The following is a 19,706-nucleotide window of genomic DNA, read 5'->3' as shown; positions in this document are numbered from 1 at the left end:
ACGGCAGATTCGACGTGTGGACGGCACAGGAGGAGGAGTGAAGACAGCCCTAGTGGGAAGAAGGGAGGTTTATAACATGAGAGTCCTGACGTAAATTAAAAATATATGCCCAGGGCTTGGCGGATTTCTTAAAACACAAAAAGCACCAATTGTAAGAGAAAAATTAATAACTTAGGCTTCATGAAGATTAAGAGCATCTATAATTGTGTCAAAACGCACCATTAGAAGATGGAAAGGCAACGGCCCACTGAGAAGACGTGGTTCTCTTTCCAGTAAGAGAGACTCCACGGGGACACATAGCGGATGAAGACAAATCCACGCTGAAAAACGGGCTAGAAAGTGCTCGGGCGCGTCCCCAAGACCACACGTGAGCGGCCAGGACCACACATGCAGCATCCGTGCTCCACACCTGGGGTCACCTGGGAAACACAGACTAGACCACCAGACACCGTGCACCCCGCCAGAGGGGACCTGTTAGAACCGGCTGTGCTGCTGGCGGGGAGGGTCACAGGGCATGACCTGCAGCCCGTCGGGGGGCCTGCTTCCCTGCGACCCCTCCGTCCACGGGGAGAAGCCCAGACGTGCGCCAGGAGCCGTGCACAGACATGTTCACGGCAGCCCTGGCCAGATGCCCTCGAAGGCCCACCCACAGGTCCGGCAGGTCAGAGGCTCTTGAGACCGATGCCTCAGACAAGAAGTGAGGGCGGAGCTGCGTGCAGGAGGCGGGTGGGAAAGCCACGGAGACCGCAGGCTGCGTTACCTATGCCTGTGAAATTCGGGAAAGGAATCTAGCATGACAGGAGTCAGAAGCCTGGACTCTGCGGGGGCTGATTTTGGTGGAGGCCGGGCGGGACATGGTCTACGGCTCAGCCTGGCGTGGGTCACCACACGCGCCCAGACATGCACGTACAGGTGTGTGTAAGGTTCACTGAGCCGTCCGCTGAAGAGTCTGCACAGTGGATGTGTACGTGTGACAGCTCCACGCAAATGAAATGCATTCACACGCACAGAACAACACACGCTTTGGAAGCACACATGCAAACAGCAGGGCACACGTCGGCCCAGTAGAAGGGCTGCGGGTTGTTGGGAAGGAAGGGACTGGACTCGGGGTCAGGACAGGCACAGGAAGAGACGACCAGAGTGAGAAGCGCTCTTGTTCAGACCGATAATGGAGGGTTATATACACTAAGGCGTATGACTAATTAGCCCAAGTCAGGGACTGAGAGAGAAATCGTGAAAATAAAGGTCCCAGCTAAGAACTCCCGGCCACCGGTCAGCAGTGCTCACCTTGGTGTCTGAGAAGGAACACTTCTTGCGTGAGTCACTCAGGCCACCAGTGACAACTCTTGGTCTGGGAGGGCCCCCTGATTTGTGGTGTTTCAGGAACATAGTGGTTTGGGTTGAACTGTGTCCCCCCAGATGTGTATGCTGAAGTCCTAACCCCCAGGACCTGGGAACGTGACCTCATCTGGAGCTCGGGTCTTGCTGGAGCAGGGAGGGCCCTCATCCCGCGCGACAGGCGTCCTTACGAAGGGGACATTGGAGGCAGAGGCAGGTGTCCCGCGTGAGGGTGAAGCAGGGCCGGTGCGATGCCTCAGAGCGCCGAGGAACCCCGCCGGTGGCCAGAAACCACGGCGGCTGAGCAGGGGCGCGGACCAGGCTCTTCCTCGCGGCCCCAGAAGGAACCAGCCCTGCCGGCATCGCGGTCTGACTTCTGGCCTCCAGACCGCAGGACAATCCACCTCTGTGGTTTAAGCCTGTGGCGCTTTGCTCTGCGGCCCGAGGAACCCGGTGCAGGCGGGCCACCAGGGTCTGAATCCCTCCCGCTGGGTCCTGGACCCTCCCACCTAATGGGAGGGGATCAAGGATGATTGCCCCACTGCGCGGGAGGTGGCTTGAGCTGAAGGGTGGGGACACCCGGGGGTGGATTTTGGAAGGGGTGTGGGGTGACTGCGGGGCGCCCCCCGGGGCAGCACGGGTCAGGGAGGCGTGGCAGGGCGACCAGGGCGGGTAGGCAGTTAGGAAGGATGCCAGGGGGCGGGTGAAGGGGGCCGGTGCACGCACACGCGTGCGCGTGCACCCGTGTGCGTGTCCTGAGGAGACTGAGAAGTTACAGGGAAACACAGGGAGAGGCACCAGCAGGGAGACTGGTCCTCTGAGAACCCCGGGCCGCTTCCCTCCCTTCCCTCCTGGGCTTGCTGGGAACCTTCCTTAATTAATGCCTGTAAAACGCTTTCAGACGCTGGAAGCAGCAACAGCAGCTTTATAAATAAACCCAGACTTCTGAAGGTTGACTAATGCCTGAGCCCTCGGGGGAGGGGAGCGTGGTGCGGGGCTGGGGGAGGGGCGGCAGAGGAGCTGAGGCTGGGGCCCTGGTCCACGGAGAACGACGAGGTGCACGGGGCCAGGTCGGGACTCCGCCCCGGGCCTGTGTCTGCAGCAGTAAAACCACGGTTGGATCTTCATCTTCACGCTCCTCTACCATCGGCGCCTCTGGCCAAGGTCACAGCCTGGGCTGCAGCTCAGCTCCAAGGGGTTTGGGGGAAGCAGGCGGGGGCCACGTGGCCAGCCTGGCCCACAACAGTGACGTGGTCACTGGGACACTGGCTCCCTGAGGGAGGCCCAGGAAAGGCACGCCACTTGCCCAGTGACCCCGCGGAGGCAACACAGACGGCAAAGCCGCTCGGTGTCCTTCGAAGACCCCTGTCCTGGGCGCGGAGGCAGAGGAAGCGGTGGCCATTTCACATCCTGCAGCACCCTGGCCGGCTTTGGTGGTGGCCTTCCCTGAACGTACATCTTAACCAGAGAGGAAGGACCTAAAGGACAAAGCAAGCTGGCTGTCAGGGCTGAAAGAGGCCACGTTCAGTTCAAACCCTTCGATGACAAGGAGGCCGTGGCTGGGGCCTGGCTTATGTTCCACACGAAAGACGAGCCCCAGAGCCAGGCCCCGAGCTCGGCCTCCCGACCCGACGTGCCGCTCGCCCACAGCCCGACTCCCTTCAGGCCGAGTCCAGACCGGTGTTCGCTGCACGGCCGAGCCGGGGCCTCCTGCGTGGCCGTCTGGCTTGGGTACACGGGGACTCGGGCGGGGACGCAGGTGGGGACCGCCCTTCCCGTGGGCCCAGGCTGCCCGCCTCCGGGCCTCTGGCTGGCGCGGTTACTCACAGCTCATGCTCAGGACAGCCTGGCTTGGGTGACTGCTTACGTGGTCACCCTGCTGACGGGCACCTGGGCGGCACGAGAATGAGGCTGAAGGCCCAGGACCCTTGGCCTCAGGTGGGAAAGGACCTCTGTCCAAGGCAAAACCCGTCCCAAAGGCTCTGGGCTTCAGCTGATGTCGTGCTGAGTGGAGAGGTTCACTCTGCCCCCGGGGGTGGGGTGTGAGGGAGAGAAGGGAGGTACCCCAGGGCCTGTGAGAAAAGGGCCCGCACCCCAAGTCAGGGGTGGTCCCCACCGGCCAGCACTCGTGCACAAAACGGCCACAGCGGCGCCTGGGTCTCCGGGTTTCTGGGCCTGGAACAGCAAAGAGCTCCCCAGGGTGAGGCGTTACCTTCTGTTCGCAAGTCCACCACCCCGCGTCTTCTCGCTGGGGACACGGACGTCCAGAGCGGGGAGAGGTCGTGTAGTCGGTCTCCTGGGCCCTGCTCCGTCCTCCGCCGCTCTGGCTCTGGGCGCTCACGTCGGGCAGGTCCCGCTGGCAGCCGGAGAAGTGGGGGGCGGTTCCTGGCCGCTCGCCACCCCGTTGCAATCTATTCAGCCAGGCGAACATCTGCGGGGCCCAGTGCGAAGTGCTGCTGCTTCCCTTGGGAGGGCCCAGTGGGGTGGTTGACAGCTGGGTGGGCGGGGGCCAGGCTCGCCAGGGGGCCCGTCTGGGAAGCACGCAGAGACACAGCCGCTCTGCCCGAGGAGGGGGAGCCCTCAGGAGAGACTCTGCTGAAGGCCACACACCGACCCCCAGGGACACAAGAGACCGGACGTCCACGGAGCATTAGGATCCGACCCCGGAGGCGTCAGTCTGGGCCCAGGGCACCCAGGACCTCACTCCTGAGACTGACCCTGTCCTGCTGTCATCAGCGCCCCGGGGGCGCCGGGCTTGGGAAGTACAGGTACCAGCGTGGGCTCTCCTTCCCCCAGCCCGGGCCAGCCTGCGATCGCGGCCACACTGCCCCTGCGCGCCAGCCCCGTGGGCAGCTCGGCCGGGTCGGGACAGAACAGCTCTGCCTCTGAGTGGACGGAGGGAAGGGCAGCAGCACGAAGAAACCAACTGTGAGCTTCAGGCGCCTCAGCCGCCGAGCCTGGCAGGTTTCAGGGAGGGACACGCGAGATGCGCCCCGAGTGGGGAGAGCGGTGCTGGGCGCAGGGGGCGGAGTAGGTGCTGCCTGCTCTTGTTAGTACCGTTATTATTATTACTAACTCCCAGCACTTGCTCACTGAACCTCGTTGTCACCGGCGCCCGAGCCAGGAACCAGCCCTGGCGGCTCCGTCACGACTCATCCACACTTGAGCAATAACCAGGTCTTACGGACTTTGCTTCCTAAATATTTCTTCAATCCGCGTCCTCTCTCTGTGTTTAAATCTCAGCTTCCATTGCCTTGGACCAGGCCCTGGTCCTTCAAAGGAGCCTCCGCTCCGCTGCCCGTCTTCTCCCCGAGTCCCCCCCGCCCCGCCCTGCAGTGATGGGTGGGAGGCGAGGGTCCGGCCGGAGGGGCCTGGAGGAGACGCGGCTCCGGCAGGATGCAGACACCCGCCCTGGGCTGGGCCTCTCACCGGCAGCGCAGCCTGTCCACTCGGCGTGTCAGGCATGGGTTTCCCGTGGCGCCAGTTTCTTAGCTTCTGGACACGCAGGGCCGACTGACACGTACACAGCAGGGAACGAAACTTAAGGAGCTTACAAGCCTGGAAAGCGCTGTGGGCACAACATAGAAAAGAGATTTCTGCACGGATTTATGGCAGAGCCAGGAAGGCAACCAAGACGGGCTGGGAGGCGCCACCCCAGCTGCTGGCGCAAAGGGCACCACCCTCCCGCCCATGGCACACCCAGGCCGCCATCCAGCAGGAGACACCGCCGGGACACTGGCGGGCTCCGGCCCAGCGACGACTTCTCCGTTCCCACGACAGACACACGGGGAACGGCTTTTCCCTGGGGCTTACAGTCGAGGGAGGACACGGGGGCTGGGAGGAGAGCCCAGATCTCCTTGACCCCGAGGGCTTGTCATCACAGGAGACAGAGTGTGGCCGCCTGGGCGCTGTCCTGGTCCGTGGAGCCGGTAGATGGGTTGTGCTGAGAAACGCCACGGCAGGCATCGCCTCCCAGCCAGGTGTCGGGTTACGCCTTCCAGACTCGCGTGTGGGCACAGCTGGCTGGGACCTCGTCCTCCAGGCCCAGGCCTCGCGGCCCAGCACCCTGAGCCGGGAGGTCCCGCCACCTGCTCCAGTGTCCGTCCAGCACCTGCCAACCTCGGGGAAGCCCCACCTTGACTTGCACCCGGGAGGTTGGTGTTCCCAGTCTTTTAGACTCCGGCTCATGCCTGCCGGTCGCCCACCTCTCTCTTGCCGTCTAGAACATTCTCTACTTCCTCCCGCTGTGCCCCCAGTTACCTCGCCCAGGAGGCAGCTGTGCCAGCGCTCAGAGCCGCCGCCAGGGGAACGGTCGGCAGTGCCCTGCTTTCAACCGCCCCGCGGTGTTGTAAGGCCACAGTCTGCACACACAGGTTTTCTCTCTGTGCTTTTCTCAAGGCTCTGTTAGGAGGCATTACTCATAACTCAGTTTGGTGGAAATCTATTGAGATACTCAAGGTTGAGTTAAATATACCAAGTATTTGTAACCGCCTCTCTCACCCCGCTAATTGTACGAGAGGTGGGTGCTGAGGAGCTGACACGTGAAAACCAAGCATCCAGCAACATGCCGGGGAGATGCACTCATCTGTAGCCGACAACTTTCCACGATGCAGAGCTGCTCCCGCCTGCCGGCTGCAGACGACACGTGTGACCTCAAAGACGGCTCCAAGCTCCAAAGCCTGGAAGCACCTGATTTCTTTGAAAAGAGAGGAGGAGGCACGGGTCTGAACGGAGCAGCAGGTGGAAAGGCAGGTGGCTCTTTTGTTGGTGGGAGCGAGCAGCTGGGCTGTGGAGACATCGTGCCCGACGCTGTACCCGGGGCGGGGGGCGGGGGTCAGTCCTAGGCTCCTCTCCCGCCTGCGTCTGGGTGACATCCTGCCGGACACGTGCAGCCTGGCATTCAGAGGCCTGGACCTGACGTGACAGCTCCCGTCCCTGGGGCCACACACCAGGGACACCGGTCTTCACGGTGTCTGCTGATGTGTCCTCTGGCTGGGGCTGGTCAGCGGCTGGAACTTCCTCTGCAGGACGTGTGTCCTCTGACGTGCACGTCCCCTTCAGGAGAAGAGACCGCACTCCTGCCTGTCCTGGGCCAGGACCCGCGGGCCGTGACCAGTGTCTGAGATGCAAGCGACGCGGCACCCAGCCTGGAGTCTCCGCCAGCCGCCTGGGGAAAGGGTGGGTGGGAGTCACAGGCTTGGGGCACGGGAGGTTCCTGAGGGTGCTGACGAGGGTTCTCACCCTCTGAATGGGGAGATGAGAGCGCGTGTCTCTGCAGGGACCGTCCAGGACTGCAGGGCCTGACAGCACCTCCTCCTCCGGCGGAGGGCAAGGCCCTGGGTTACTCAGACTGACGTGTGTGTCTTGAGGAGCTCAGGGCGCCTCCCCTGGAGGGAAGGGGTGAGGGGCACTGTCCCCCATCATCCATAAAGGAGTGAGGGAGAAGAGGGTGCAGCGGTGTCCTGTGGGCGGCAGGCGAGGGCGCTCCGGCCGCCGCGGGCCTCGCCCCAGCGGGAGCCCCGTCGGGCAGGATGGAGCCGGAGCCTCTCAGCCCGAGGAGCCATTTCCCTACATGGCTCCCATCTAATCCCTGTGAGGACCCGAGAGCTGCGCGCTGCTCTCGTTTACAGATGAAAGAACAGCATCTCAGACGAGGTGCCTCGTCCAGGACGTGAGGGCAAGTCCGCCTGACCAAGGCCCCGTGTTCTGTCCCTGCACCAGGCAGAACCGACTTGGGTCACTTCTCCAGGGTTGAAATCCAGTGCCCGGGATAACACTGCCCAGGGACCCATCTCAGGCTTCCTTGCCCTTGGAATTCAATTGGCTTCAAGCTGCTGCCGGAAGCCAGCGACATGGAGGAGGGCGTCCAGGATGGTCTCAGAATTTGGGGTGAGGTGGGAAAAAGCAAAGTGAGTTTACATGTGAGATCTAGTCCTGGGTGCTTAGATAACACTGCAATCCATTTCCCGGACCCTCCAGAGAAAGGTCGTTGGACAAAGCAGCTCCCACCTGCTTCCCACACAGAGGAAATCAGCTCTTCATCTCTGAGCCCTTTGAAAGGGGGCTCAGTCTTTGGTCTGAACAAACCGGGCCTGTCACTTTCAAAGTGGTTGATTCCAGTAAAGGATGGAGCATTTGTTTTCAAAACAGACCGCTGTGGTGCTGACCTAGAAAGGCCCAGTGAAGCCTGCGGTGTGGGTCTGACCACACCGGGCACGGGGGGCCCCTCCAGCCACAGTGCACGGCCCCCTTTTCACAGTAGGTGCTGCAACTGAGATTTCTATTTTATTTATATAACAATCAAGTAAAGAAATACATATTTCAGAAATTAGCCACTTGCTACCACAAATATATGAGAAGAATTTTCAGTGGGATTCATTTCTCCCCAGCTGGAGAAGCCACCCTCAACGTGTAATTCAGATCAAAGACGTGCCCGCGGGTTTTAAAGGTCGCCCGCGGTCTGGGAGACGGTGGATTTTGCTCCGGTTTGAGTGTGTGCCGCCAAGGTGAGCGTCACCGATGCGGGGCAACGGGGCCGTGTGTCTCCCCTTGCCCCACACTCCCCGTAAGAGCCCTGAAACGCTGCACACGCGATGACGAGCTTCGGGGATTCTGTGGTCTGTCAGGGCGTTAGGCGCTGTAGGAGACGGAGAAGCAGAGGGAAGCGTCCCTTCCTGACTCAGGAGGGAACAGCAGCCCCGCACCCCGGCCTCAGGGCAGCCGGCAGGGTGGGCCCCTCCTCGAAGGGAAGGCGCTCTTCTGCGGGCGGGCGGAGGGGAGGCGCTCCCCGCCCGCCCTCGCCTGGTTACGCGCCTACCCCAGGTCTGAGCTTCCAGTTCAGGTCTGGGCATCAGAAGCTGTGAGGAAACCTCCTGCCCCGCCTCCTTTGTGACCCCTGAAAGGAGAACAAGGCCCGGCTCCTGTGTGGGCCTCTAGAGATCTTTTTATGGTCCAAGAATAAACAGGGCTATAGAAACACAAAGCTCACTTTATCTCCAGTGCGCAGCAGGGACCAATTCCGGGGCCGACTCAAGCGGGGGGCAGGCTTGGGGGAGAGCAGGCCCTCGTCTCTGTGAACACGAGTCGTCAGTCCGCTCCACGACCTCAAGAATCCTTGCTGTCGTGCCCGCACTCCACTGCCTCCCCACAGAGGCTAAGGACCGGCCTCAGAATCTTCTGTGACCTTCCTCTCAGCACGTTTTGCTGAAAATGATGAAACGTTCCTTTGGAAGCAGGCAGGCTTCTGCCGGAAGGAGCGGACAGACGCGGTGTTGCTGGAAATCTGGGCCATTTGTGGACCCCTAAACAACTCCCCCCTGGAGACTGGCGATAAATATCTTTAGAGATCATTTCCCTTCGAAGGCCCAACGGATGTTTACAAAGGAAAGGTTTACTTTGTCTGGAAGAGGCTGGCGGGGCGCGTCAGTGGTCACGGGCTGACACTGCCACCTGGCGGTCGGCGCGTTCTCCGAGTTCCAGAAATAACCGGGACTGCTAATAAGAAAGAAACCACATTCCCAGAACAGCCCTTCCCACAGAGAGGCAACTCATCTAGAAATGGCCCAGTACATGTAAGAAAAAATCATTTCAGCTGGGTGTTTACCATGTGATATGAGCAAAGGACTTTTCCTACCCACTCAATTCTTGGTACCACGTGCACTGAAGAATGTAATGAAAAAACTGCGCGACTGAAAAAAGCCTGAAGCATTTTACTTCATATAATACATACTTTTTAAAAAAGGCAGAAACATTTAGGGAAACAACATTTGACATGAAAGAACCTTGAGCCGGAGGGCCTTGGAGATCAGTCTTAAAATGTTTTGCTTTCACAGAGTCTTTTTCATGGCCGCTTGTGTCATGCTGAAGAGATAAGCTTCGTAGATTATATTTAAGAAGTTGTCGTCATTCTGGAAAACAAAAATCAAAAGCCCCAGGGGGATGTGATTTGGTTGGCAGAAACGAGAGGCTTTCTGTGTCTTGGGGCTGAACGGGCACCTGATCCTAGGATGCTCCCCTCCACCTGCGCGTGCTCACAGCGGCTAGTTTTTAAGCTGAACAGTCAGTGGGGCTGCAGCCAGGCCAGAAGGGTCAGCTGCTGGTCCTCGGTGGCCAGCCTGGGACACAGCAGGTGCTCGTGGCCTGCAGCTCAGGCGGGCACCAGCCTCGGGGCAGCACGGAGCGGGCCGGCTCCTGAGAAGCCTGGCCTCCTGTGTGGAGAGACCTGGGGCCCCCGGGAGGCTGCACGGGGAGGACATAACCCAGCTCAGTCCTCTGAGCCTGGCTGGGAGGTCACTGGTGGCTCTGAGAGGCCCCCGAGTCGCCCACAAGGGGTGCCTTCGTTGTTGGGCGTTAAGACTTCACTGGCAATGTGCTTGGCTGGTACCCTGCCAGAGCCAGTGCATCTCCACCCCCCTGCACCACCCCCGTTAGCTACGGAAAGCTCTGGCCTTGGCAAGCCGGCAGAGGTGAGACTGCGGGCTCTGGGCCCCTCCTGCCACTCTCGGGGCCGAGGGAGCCACGGTCCCATCGGTGGTTTTCTCTGTTTCTGGTGTTGGAGACAGCTCCCTCCCACCCCGTCCTTTATCGCTCTGGCGATTCACCCGCGTTTCACACTCCCGCTCGGCCTGGAACCAGGCTACCCTGGCTTTCCTGCAAAGTCTCCGAGCATGAGCCTGTGTCCTAACAGCAGGCAGAGAGCAAAGCTGAATGCCTGAGTGACTCCCAGCAGCTCATGGGGAAGACGCCGTCTAGAGCACGGGGAACGTGAAACGCAGGCCGGGTGGAGGGAACGGACATATGGTCTCTAACGAGCGAGGTCCAGGGGCTGCTCCAGACTTTAGGGCTCCCCATTACTGCACAGAGATCTTTGGAACAGTGTTATTAAATGGAATAAGCCAGAAAAAAATGTGGAACTTTTACATTCAAGGTTTTTGTTTATTGCTCACAGAAAAGGAGCTTACAGATGTCCTACCTAAGTCCTCACGAACTTCTCATGAACGGCTTCTAGAAAAGGTGGAAAACACCCTTATTTATGAATTAGCAAGGTGCGGTCATTTCTCGTCCGTCTTTGGCAGATTGCTACTCTGCTTTCACACTCAGATGCTGATTTCTGGCCCCATTCCCTTCCTTCTCTCTAAAATCTGTTACCTTCAAAAAAACATTCTTACCAACGGCGACTACTGTCTGTTTGAGTAGGATGAGACAGAGCAAACGTGCCGGCCGCTCTCAAGGTCGCCTGACACTCAAGCAAAGTACCACAAAAACCTTACGGACTGTCTGCGAGAAAGGTACCTCGGTACGCGAGCGGCGGAGGCTGCGGTCCGCCTGGGTGAGCGCCCTGCACTTTGCAAGGCCCGTCTCGCGTTAGCGGTGGGCTTTGCCATCTCCCGGCCCGTCGCGCGGTGGGGAGGGCCGCGGCCCCGGCTCTGCTATTGACTGGCTGGCGACCTCAGGCCGGGCCCTCAGCCTCGGCGTGCTGGTCTCTAACACCGTGCCCGGCCCAGAGCTCTGTACAAGTGTCACCGCCCTTATTACTTCACAGGGGCCCGAGGAAGCCATCCCAGCCTCTCCTCACTGGCGGGTCTCAAGGTCATCTATGAAACATGCCACGGTCGTCACGGCCACTCCTGCCGCCCCAGCTGCGTCCTCCCCGGGGAACGGCCTGGACGCTGCCGCGGGCTCAGGGCAGCCCTCCCCCCACTGCCCTCTGGCTCCCGACGGCCCCACAGACCGGGGACCCTCCCAGGGGCGGCTTCGCCTCCGCCTCTTCTGCCGGGTGGCACTTGAGGACTTAGCCCTCCAAATCACAACGCCCAGAGCCACGCTGGGCCTCTGAGACGCACGCAGAAGCGCTGGTCTCGGGGTGAGCTGCTGCCGCGCCCTCTCACCCTTGGGGAGCGGGAAGCGGGCACAGGCACCAGCAGGGCAGCAGGCCGCTGGCAAAGGCCGATGAGGAGGGAGGCGGCGCCCTCCTACCTGGACGAGGTGCAGCAGGGCCTCCTGGAGCTGCGGCTTGGTCAGGGCACGGCCCGGCGTCCTGGGGGGCTCCGGCGTCCGCAGGGGCAGGAGGGGGCCGCTGGGGGTGGCCGCTGGGTCCTGGCTTCCCGGGGGCAAGAGCCCGCTGCCCCTCTCTGGCGGCGGGGCCCAGGGGGGCTGCGCGAACACCAGTGGTGACATGAGCGGAGATAGGCCTGCGGCGGGTGGGGCGCGCCGGGGCGAGAGGACCTGCGGGTGGGAAACGGGCCAACGGGTGGGCGGGTGAGGGCGGCTCGCGCACGGGGCGGGTGCAGAGGGCGCGGAGGACACAGCGGGTTCAGTGTTAACCGTCCATGGCTGCGGGCGACGGGAAGCCAGTCTCCATCTGCCCGCTCCTCCCTCCAGGGTACCGGCGGCCGGCGCCTGCTGTCCTGACTATGGTCCCCATGGCAGGCAAAGCTCGCACTCTGAGCAGCACCTCCTTTCTCCGGCTTCCTGTCATCGCCTGGGGACACAGGCCAGGACCCCAGCTTTTCGGCCAGGGCTGTCCGTCTGCGTCCCTGCCCGGCTGCGGCCCCGAGCTTCCGCTGTGAGGGATCCACCGGCCACTGCCTGCCCCCTCGCCTGGTGCGGCGGGGCGGGCAGGCGGCGGGGTCACCGTCCACCCCACCTCTTGACTCTCCGTGCTCGGGTCTCGGGGGCAGCCCTGGGGCCACTCCTGCAGGCGTGCAGGTGGCCATCCGTCTGGGCGGGTCTGTCTGCCTGTCTTGGCCACCAGGCCTAAAACCAGGGGTCCCAATAGTGTTTCCAGTTGTGCAGGCGACAGCTGACCCACCTGACGCTTACAGCCACCTCTCACTTGTCCCCAGCTCAGGTGAGAGGGAAGGGTGCTACTGTTAGCCTCCTGAGGCCCAGGGGCTCATGAGACCAGGCACAGGGCCAGCCGCGGTTTCAGAAGCTCCCTGGGCGTCGTCTTGGGCACCAAGTAGCCTGGAGGAGGGCGGGTGGTCTGCTTAACTGTCCCTGTGTGCCGTCGCGAGGAGCGGTGGCTTCGCAGGCAGTCACAAGAGCACCGTGGCCCCGCACCTCGCGAGCACTGGAAGGGGACCTGCCTGCAGAGGGGGATGGGCAACGATTAGCCCCGACTTCCTAGGGTCTAATCTAGATCCGCAGGGGAAAAAGCAGAAGGAGGGGGGCAATGTGACAGTGAAGTGAGGACGAGGGCAGGGTACAGCCGTGTCTCCAGGGCAGCAGGAACTCAGATCTGAGATTTTCATCAGTACCAGGTAAGAACACTCTGACCCACAGTCTTACATACACGAAGACTGTGCTCCACACCGATGGTCTTTGTTCCAAAAAGTGAGAGATTTCTGAGGCACTGTCGTAAGCTACTTGCCAAAACACGACAGAAGGACCAACGTCATAAATAGGGAGAACTTCCTAATTTTTAAACCCAATGCATTTTCAGTGAATTTGTACCAATCCAAATGGAAAAAAAAGAATCCATCTGATCTCCAGATGTTACCCACAGGCAGTGAAAAAATGGAAAAGCTTTCGGTTTTCTCACTGTTCTAAGTTATTAGTGACTATAGAGAACCATCTTCCCTGGGAGGACAGAACATTTCTAAGAATTACAACATTTCCCCTCTCTGGCAACCAGTGTGTATGTCGCGGGCAGGGAGAGAGCCTTCTACCTCTCCTGACCCTCATTAAGCTACACCCGCTCAGACAGACAAGGAGGCTGCACCTTCCGGGGTCAGTGACCTGCTTTTCTGCTGACCTCAAGCGCCCACGGGCTGCGGCGTCCGCAGGGACAGGGCACCCAGCTCCTCATCTCCACGTACCACGTGCAGCAGGGGCGGGGCACGCACTCAGTGCTTGTAAGCACGGCCTGGATAATGAACACACAATAATTTACTGTGGACCGAAATAACCAGACGAGGTCAGGTGTCTGGCATCCCCGGACTGATTTCAAATGATTTCAGACCCTAGGTTTCTGAGGTCAAAGATTTGGGTTTTTCCCACGGCCACGTCAAACCTCGTCGCATGAAGGCTTAACTGTAGGAATGAAGCCTCTCTGAAGGGAGGAGCTCCCAGACTGCTGGGCCAAGGCCAGATCCCCTTCCAGGCAGGCGGCGAAGGCGGGGACGCGATGTGCAGACGGGGCTGAGGCCCGCGGCCTGCACGGAACGTCCCGCCGACCCCGCGCCCCGGCAACACCTCCCGGTCGGCAGCACCTACCTGCAGGAGGGGGGCCTGCTGCTCCGCGCTGGGGGTCTGGTCCGTCCAGGACTCCAGGGGGTTCCGTGCTCGGGCACGCGGGGTGGCCGCGGGGAACTTGGCCGCCAGGGCGGGGCGGCCGGGCGCCGGCAACTGCTGCTCCTGCTGCACCGCCTGCAGCTTCCACAGCAGCTCCCGCGGGGAGACCTCGCTGGGCCCCGGGGGCTGACGGCCGGGCCCAGGGCCGGGGGGCGCTGGCCTCGGGAGTGCCCGGGGCCCCGGCGTCTGCGGCGGGAGGGTGGCGGCCGAGGCGGCTGGTGCCGGCGCCCCGGGAATGCTCTGGAGCTGGTCCGGCGCGTTCTGAGTCCTGGGGGCACCGTGCACGCGGCGGGAGACCTCGGGGCCGCGGGGAGACCCTGGCCGGGCGGCGTCTCTGCAGGGCCAGCTCTCGGGCAGCTCTGCCAGCGGCTGCAGGTCTGCGCTCCCCACCAGGAGCTTCTGAATGGCGGGACAGAGCTGCTTGTCGACCGGGGGCGAGCGTCTGCGGGGTTCCTCGTAGGACAGGGAGCGGACGACCCCCTGCCGAATCGGAAGCTTCTCTTGCTGCTGCTGGTGGAGGGTCTTTGGAGGCCCCGCGGCTTCCTGACACGTAGCTTTGTCCTGCTTCCCGAAGAGAGCCGTCAAGGACAGGTGTTGGGGTTCAGGGTCTAAGGTCTGGAACAAATAACCACGTCTGAAAATGGGGCCACATGTAATTGGGTTATATGGGGGGCAGTGAGACATAACTTACCTACCCGATGATTTCTTCTATTTACAAAGAGTCAATTAGAAAGGATGAAGAAGCTTAGTGACAACAAACTCTACACATTTGGGACCTCCTTTATAATGTCAACAATTTTCACAGCCTTCTCCCTCCCACCCCCAAGACGGCTGTTATACGATCAGTATCTGCTGATTGATGAACAGGCACATGGTCCTTGCTGGGCCTGGGGTTCACAGGCTGGGGACCACTGTGGCACAAAGCTACAGACACTAAAAGGCAAATGATCTCTTCAACAGGAAGCCCATCTATCCCTGCAAAGTACAGGAAGACACTGAGGATACGCAGAAATGTGAGGTTTTCAGAATTCCTGGTAGTAACCACAGAACTACAGAAATTGAGGGCTGAAAGAAACCTAAGTCATTTAGTCTAACTTGATCCTTCCAACTACGTAACAGTAGCGATAACAACCCGTCAGATGCGTAACACCCCAATCCCTGCCCCCCCTGCGCCGCCGTGGCTGGTAACCAACCCGCTTCCTTCCTGCCCTTGTCATCTGGCATCTCCCTGCTGCTTTCTCTCTTGCTGGGCTAAGAAAACATGAGATTCTCCTAAAGTCAACATATTCCGGTTTCTCTCTTAAAATAAAAAATGTCCATGAAAAGCAAACTTATAATAAAAGCTAAAAGATAATTAGAAAAGACTTATTTTTTTTACAAAATTCAATATAAGACTTGCATTAGACAGTCTTTATGTTTTTGGTCTCCATGTTCATTTTTTTTTTTTGAAATTGATTTAAACCAATTCCCTTTAAAAAAAACCTTTAGTGAGGAATAACCATAAGAACCGGAAGCAGCCACACTCAGTGATGGGACTTGCAGATTAGCAATTTTGCTAATGCTGGACTCTTCTGAAAAATATATATGCTCATACAGAAACTGCTGTCATGCTTATATCTTAGATGCAAAAACAATGACAAGCCATGGGTTCTAAAGGGGGGTTTGACACCAGTCCTTAGACCAGGAATCCCATATACACACACAGCGCCTGGCCCCGGACCTGGCACCACGGGGGCGCGTGGGCCGTGGCTCCCTCAGGGGGCCGTGGCACACCAGCTTTCCACCTCGGAAGAATACAGCCCGACGTGTAACGGTCCCGTCAGCTCTGACATGATATTAGGTTGCTGTCTTTTTAGAATACGTTATCCTCTAAGGAGTTCAAGTCCACAAGGGATTAGCACAGAGTAAGGGAAATGCCAAAAGGAAAAACTGCAACCCCCTTCTAGGAAGAGTAAATTATTAATAATGACAAAAGCTCTACTTTGAAATCTCTCTTTCCTGGATTGACCTTAGGGCACCTGCAGAGCATCGGCCCCGCCTTGACCGTGCTCCGGGCCAAGGTCCCTCAGGAGCCCCACAGAGGCCCCGGCGGAGCGCAGAGGGCTGTGCACCTGGCTGGGCCGAGGGCCGCGCTGCTGCCGGCTCCCACTGGGCTTCACCGGAATCGGCTTGATGAGATTGGGGTTGTCGTAGATGGCGGACGAGCTGCTGATCTGTTTGGGCTCAGGACAGGCTTTACACTGAAATGGAAAGAAGAACCTCATTTTTGGTGTAAAAGAAGCTTTAATCTTTTAAAAAGAACGCATCTTCTTGCTCTTTATTTTATCTAGTTGGTACTTAAAAAAAAATAGATCTCCATGTACAAAGGAAAATCCCTTACTCTCCTCTGATATGAGCTATGTTTGAGTATAAGTCAAATTCAGGTCGAATTTTTCTTAGTTTGTGCAATTCCGTGCCCTAAAGTATTAGGTCGGCCTGCAGGACCTGGAGGCCCTGAGACGCCCGGACGCCTGAAAGGCCGCGGGTCGCCGGGAAGCAGCCGCAGCCTCCCGCCTGCCCTTCCGGGATAGACGGTGGAGGCAGCGCCCCCTCGGTGCCGTGTCTGGGCCGCGGGAGGGTTCTGCGCGCGGCTGGCAGTTGACTGAAGGCTGCAGCACTGCGTCCTCACAGCGACCAGCCCTTTGTAGTCGACAAACCAAAAAGTCAAGCTGACCCAAACCGCTGATTTAAAAATTACTAACGTCATCTTTATTTAACAAATGGCTTTTTGCACAAACAGAGTAATTCAAATTCCAGTGCTCGGAGCCGCTCGCTACAAATTAGAATTTCACAGAGAAAGAGACGAGAGACAAGCCTCATCGTTTCAAACCCTGAGTCATTATCACACATTAATCTAACCAACCATGCGATCACTCACACAGTAGGATTCGTAACAGAGAGGGCACAGCAGTGATGTCTGGGTTTCCCTTGTTGAAACACCAAATAAAACTCACTGTAAAACGCGGCCTTCTGCACTGTGGACCCCGCGGCATTGTTAGTTTCAGCTGCAGAGTTGCGCCCTCGGGCCAGGACACACCTCACCATACGGAGGTGGAGTGGCTGCGAATACAACCTTGTCCCTGGGGTCCCCACGGTTCCCAGTGTGCTTTATGGCTATTGGCTGTATTTTCTACTCAAGGATGTAGGGGCCTGGGGCCGATTACCACCATGCTCACTTAGGTTTATAAAGTTAACTGCACAAAGGACTAATTATTTTCTGCCAATAATTTGTATATTTGGCACTAGTATTGAATGGCACGTGAAATCACTTTATGAGTCATAAAATGTCATTTCTTTTTTTGTTGGTTTTTTTTTGTGTGTGTGGGATCTTCCCAGACCAGGGATCAAACCTGTGTCCCCTGCATTGGCAGGCGGATTCCCAACCACTTCACCACCAGGGAAGTCCAAATGTCATTTCTAATTCTTCTTAGGCGAATGATGGCTGCAGGACCCACTGGCCTGGATTCTAAGATGTGGATCACCAACGCAAGACAAGAGTGTAGCCTCATACAGTCACTGATAAAATGTTGGCGTGAAAAGCCTTTACCGCCGGCTGGCCGCGCAGAGAAAGTGGCCGCTCGGCTCACTTCCGCGAGTGGCCCTGTCTGTGCGCAGGGACCCTGGGTTGCAAACTGCTTCACTGTGTACCCACACATGTGGGCCGCAGGCAGCTCCCTCCGAGGAAAATGGCCAGAAGCTGCTTTCTGTGTCACTAGGACGGGCGACCTACCAATGAGGCTTCACTGTCATGTAAAAAGTGCCCAGAACGAAACACCACTGATCTCGACAGTCTGCAGCTCGTTTTCCACTTGTTTAACTTTCTATGCCTCTCTCGACCCAAACACTTTAAACTACTTGGAAAAACATGCAGAGTTGGAGAAAGTATAGTGGATTCTTGACAGAGTACCCAAGGCCTTAACAACAATGTCACATGAGCCCGTTTTATCACACAAACTCATGTGTCCACGAGGGGAGAAGAGTCTGGGGGAAAGTACACTAGAAGTGCTTAAAGTAGACATCTTTGCGTGGTAGGATTATGGGTAGTTTTATTTTCTTTCTTGTACTCTTGAATTTTCTCAGTGAACATCAAAAGACACAGTAATTTCTTTAATTCATAAATAAGTCAGAGCCATAGCTAGAGGACAACTGTTCATTCTTGCCTTAGGCCACAAAACACGAAATAGTCTTAAATACGAAACAGTCCACTTATTCTTCTCTTTTCTTTTACCTTTTTGCAGTACCGTTGACTTGCAATGTTGTGTTAGCTTTAGGTGTACAGCAAAGTGATTCAGTTACACATGTATAAACGTATTCTTCAAAACAGTCCACTTCTGAAGGCTCAGCACGTAGCCCCGCGGCCCAAGACCGCTCTGGCCCGGCTGCTTCCCCCACTCACCGGCACCCCAGCCCCGTGCCTAACCGGGAGGAGGCAGCTCAGAGTCACAGCACTGCTGCTTCACAGCACATTCACAGAAAGTTGTTTCTTCGGGGAGAAAACATAAAATATCGGCCAAAACAAGGTTTTTAAATTACTTTATTAACTTTGCATAAAAAGTCGTGTCTGGTGTCACCAGGCTTCACTTTATCGATATCATCTTCCTCCAGCTCAAAATGTTTCCTCCTCTTACTTTTTGGGATTTTCACACATTTACGAGGTTTAGAGTTGGAGAGGCCCTCAGAGGTCATTCGGTTAATACGCATCCAGAGCCGTGAAGTTCTTCTGTAACGTGCCTGGTATTCATCATTCTGTCTCTTCTTGAAAACCTCCAGTAACAGGAAATCCACTTCCTCGCAGCAAGAATCCTGAGGAAAGACTGTGTTTCCATGTCCCTTTCCTGCACCTGGGGCCCGGTCCACTCCTGATCCCCACATCGTCTGGCGTGTCCGTATGTGTTGGGAGAGCAGATGACACAGCGTAAGGCAAGGATAAAGCAGGGCTTCCTCACACAAGGGGACTCCTCGGGGGCAAATACACCCAGTGGGCAGATCAGAAACCATACGAGGGACAAGGAACACGGGAAGTAAGCCTTCAGAGACGTAACCTGTTGCCAGGTAAGTACGGGAGGAGAGGGCCGGCCTGCGGAGAGGCAGGAAGGCACTCTCAGGAAGCAACACTGTCACTGTGTTTGGGAGGAGCTCCCAACGCCCGCAGGGGCAGCGGGAGCACGAGGCAGCGAGGCGGGAAGGGTCACCCGAGACCGCGTGGCAGGGCGCTCGGAGGGGCCCGGGGCTTACACTCTGGGCGGTGAGAAAGCGAGCAGGATGTGGACCAGGGGCCACAGGACCGTGCAGGCGCTTCTGGACGGGATGTGACGGTACCTGGCCTGTGACGGCAGAAGGAAGAGCTTCTTCTGTTATTTATCGCACAGTTGGAGCGATGAACATTATGCATATGACATGTATTTGAATTTACAGAAAAGCAGAGTCTGCACACTGATTAGACCTCTGTCTTCCCTTCATGTCAACACTGTCACAACCGGATAGAACGTTGTTTCGACCTCAACAAGTTTATGCGCAGCGGGAGAGGCTGCCGTGAGTGTAACAAATGAGGAAGAACAAAATACATTCTAAAGAGTAACACACTGGTGAGTGCAGTGGAAGGGACAATCAATCTGAATGAAGAGATCTGGGAAAACTCCATGTAAGAAGTGGCATTCTTCCTGGGCCTTGAAGGAGATGTAGATTCTGAAGGGCAAACAAAATAGGGAAACACTGCAAGTTGTGGGTACAGTACAAAGTGATGGCCTGAAGCCAGTCCCCAGGGCCGGGCACCGGTCCTTCTGAGTGTGCGTGAGCTCTGCGTGGCCAGTCCCCAGGACCGGGCACCGGTGCTTCTGAGTGTGCATGAGCTCTGCGTTCAGAGGCTCAGGGAGCAGTACATCGCCCGCTCCCACCCCCGGGCCTGGAGACAGAGGCTCCGCAGCCCCGCAGGGCCCCCTGTTGCAGGGGGTGCCTCGTGACGGGCGGGCAGGAAGCAGGAGCGAGGGCAGAGCCAAGGCTGCAGCCTTTGCCGGGGCCTCTGCACTTTAGGACTG

At 58.1% G+C, this 19,706-nt stretch overlaps 1 protein-coding gene across 5 annotated transcripts in view; it reads right to left on the bottom strand.

Annotated features, from left to right (window-relative positions):
- Positions 1 to 9,027: 9,027 nt before the first annotated feature.
- The window catches only part of DCP1B (decapping mRNA 1B), a 49,797-nt gene continuing 39,118 nt past the window's right edge, over positions 9,028 to 19,706 (bottom strand). For 2 of the 5 annotated variants that reach the window (XM_059935014.1, XM_059935016.1), the window contains exons 6-10: positions 15,744 to 15,872; positions 13,555 to 14,247; positions 13,094 to 13,204; positions 11,314 to 11,562; positions 9,028 to 9,245 (exon numbers count right to left, since the gene is read on the bottom strand). In XM_059935014.1, coding sequence (XP_059790997.1) covers positions 9,165 to 9,245; positions 11,314 to 11,562; positions 13,094 to 13,204; positions 13,555 to 14,247; positions 15,744 to 15,872 — 1,263 coding nt within the window. In that variant the 3' untranslated portion in view covers positions 9,028 to 9,164. The other 3 variants (XM_059935015.1, XM_059935017.1, XM_059935018.1) reach the window with 3 other exon arrangements.

The sequence above is a fragment of the Balaenoptera ricei genome, chromosome 10 (assembly GCF_028023285.1).
Source record: "Balaenoptera ricei isolate mBalRic1 chromosome 10, mBalRic1.hap2, whole genome shotgun sequence".
In the NCBI taxonomy this organism is placed as follows: domain Eukaryota; kingdom Metazoa; phylum Chordata; class Mammalia; order Artiodactyla; family Balaenopteridae; genus Balaenoptera; species Balaenoptera ricei.
Note: the sequence above shows the minus strand (reverse complement) of the source record. Positions and strands in the feature narration are given on the sequence as shown.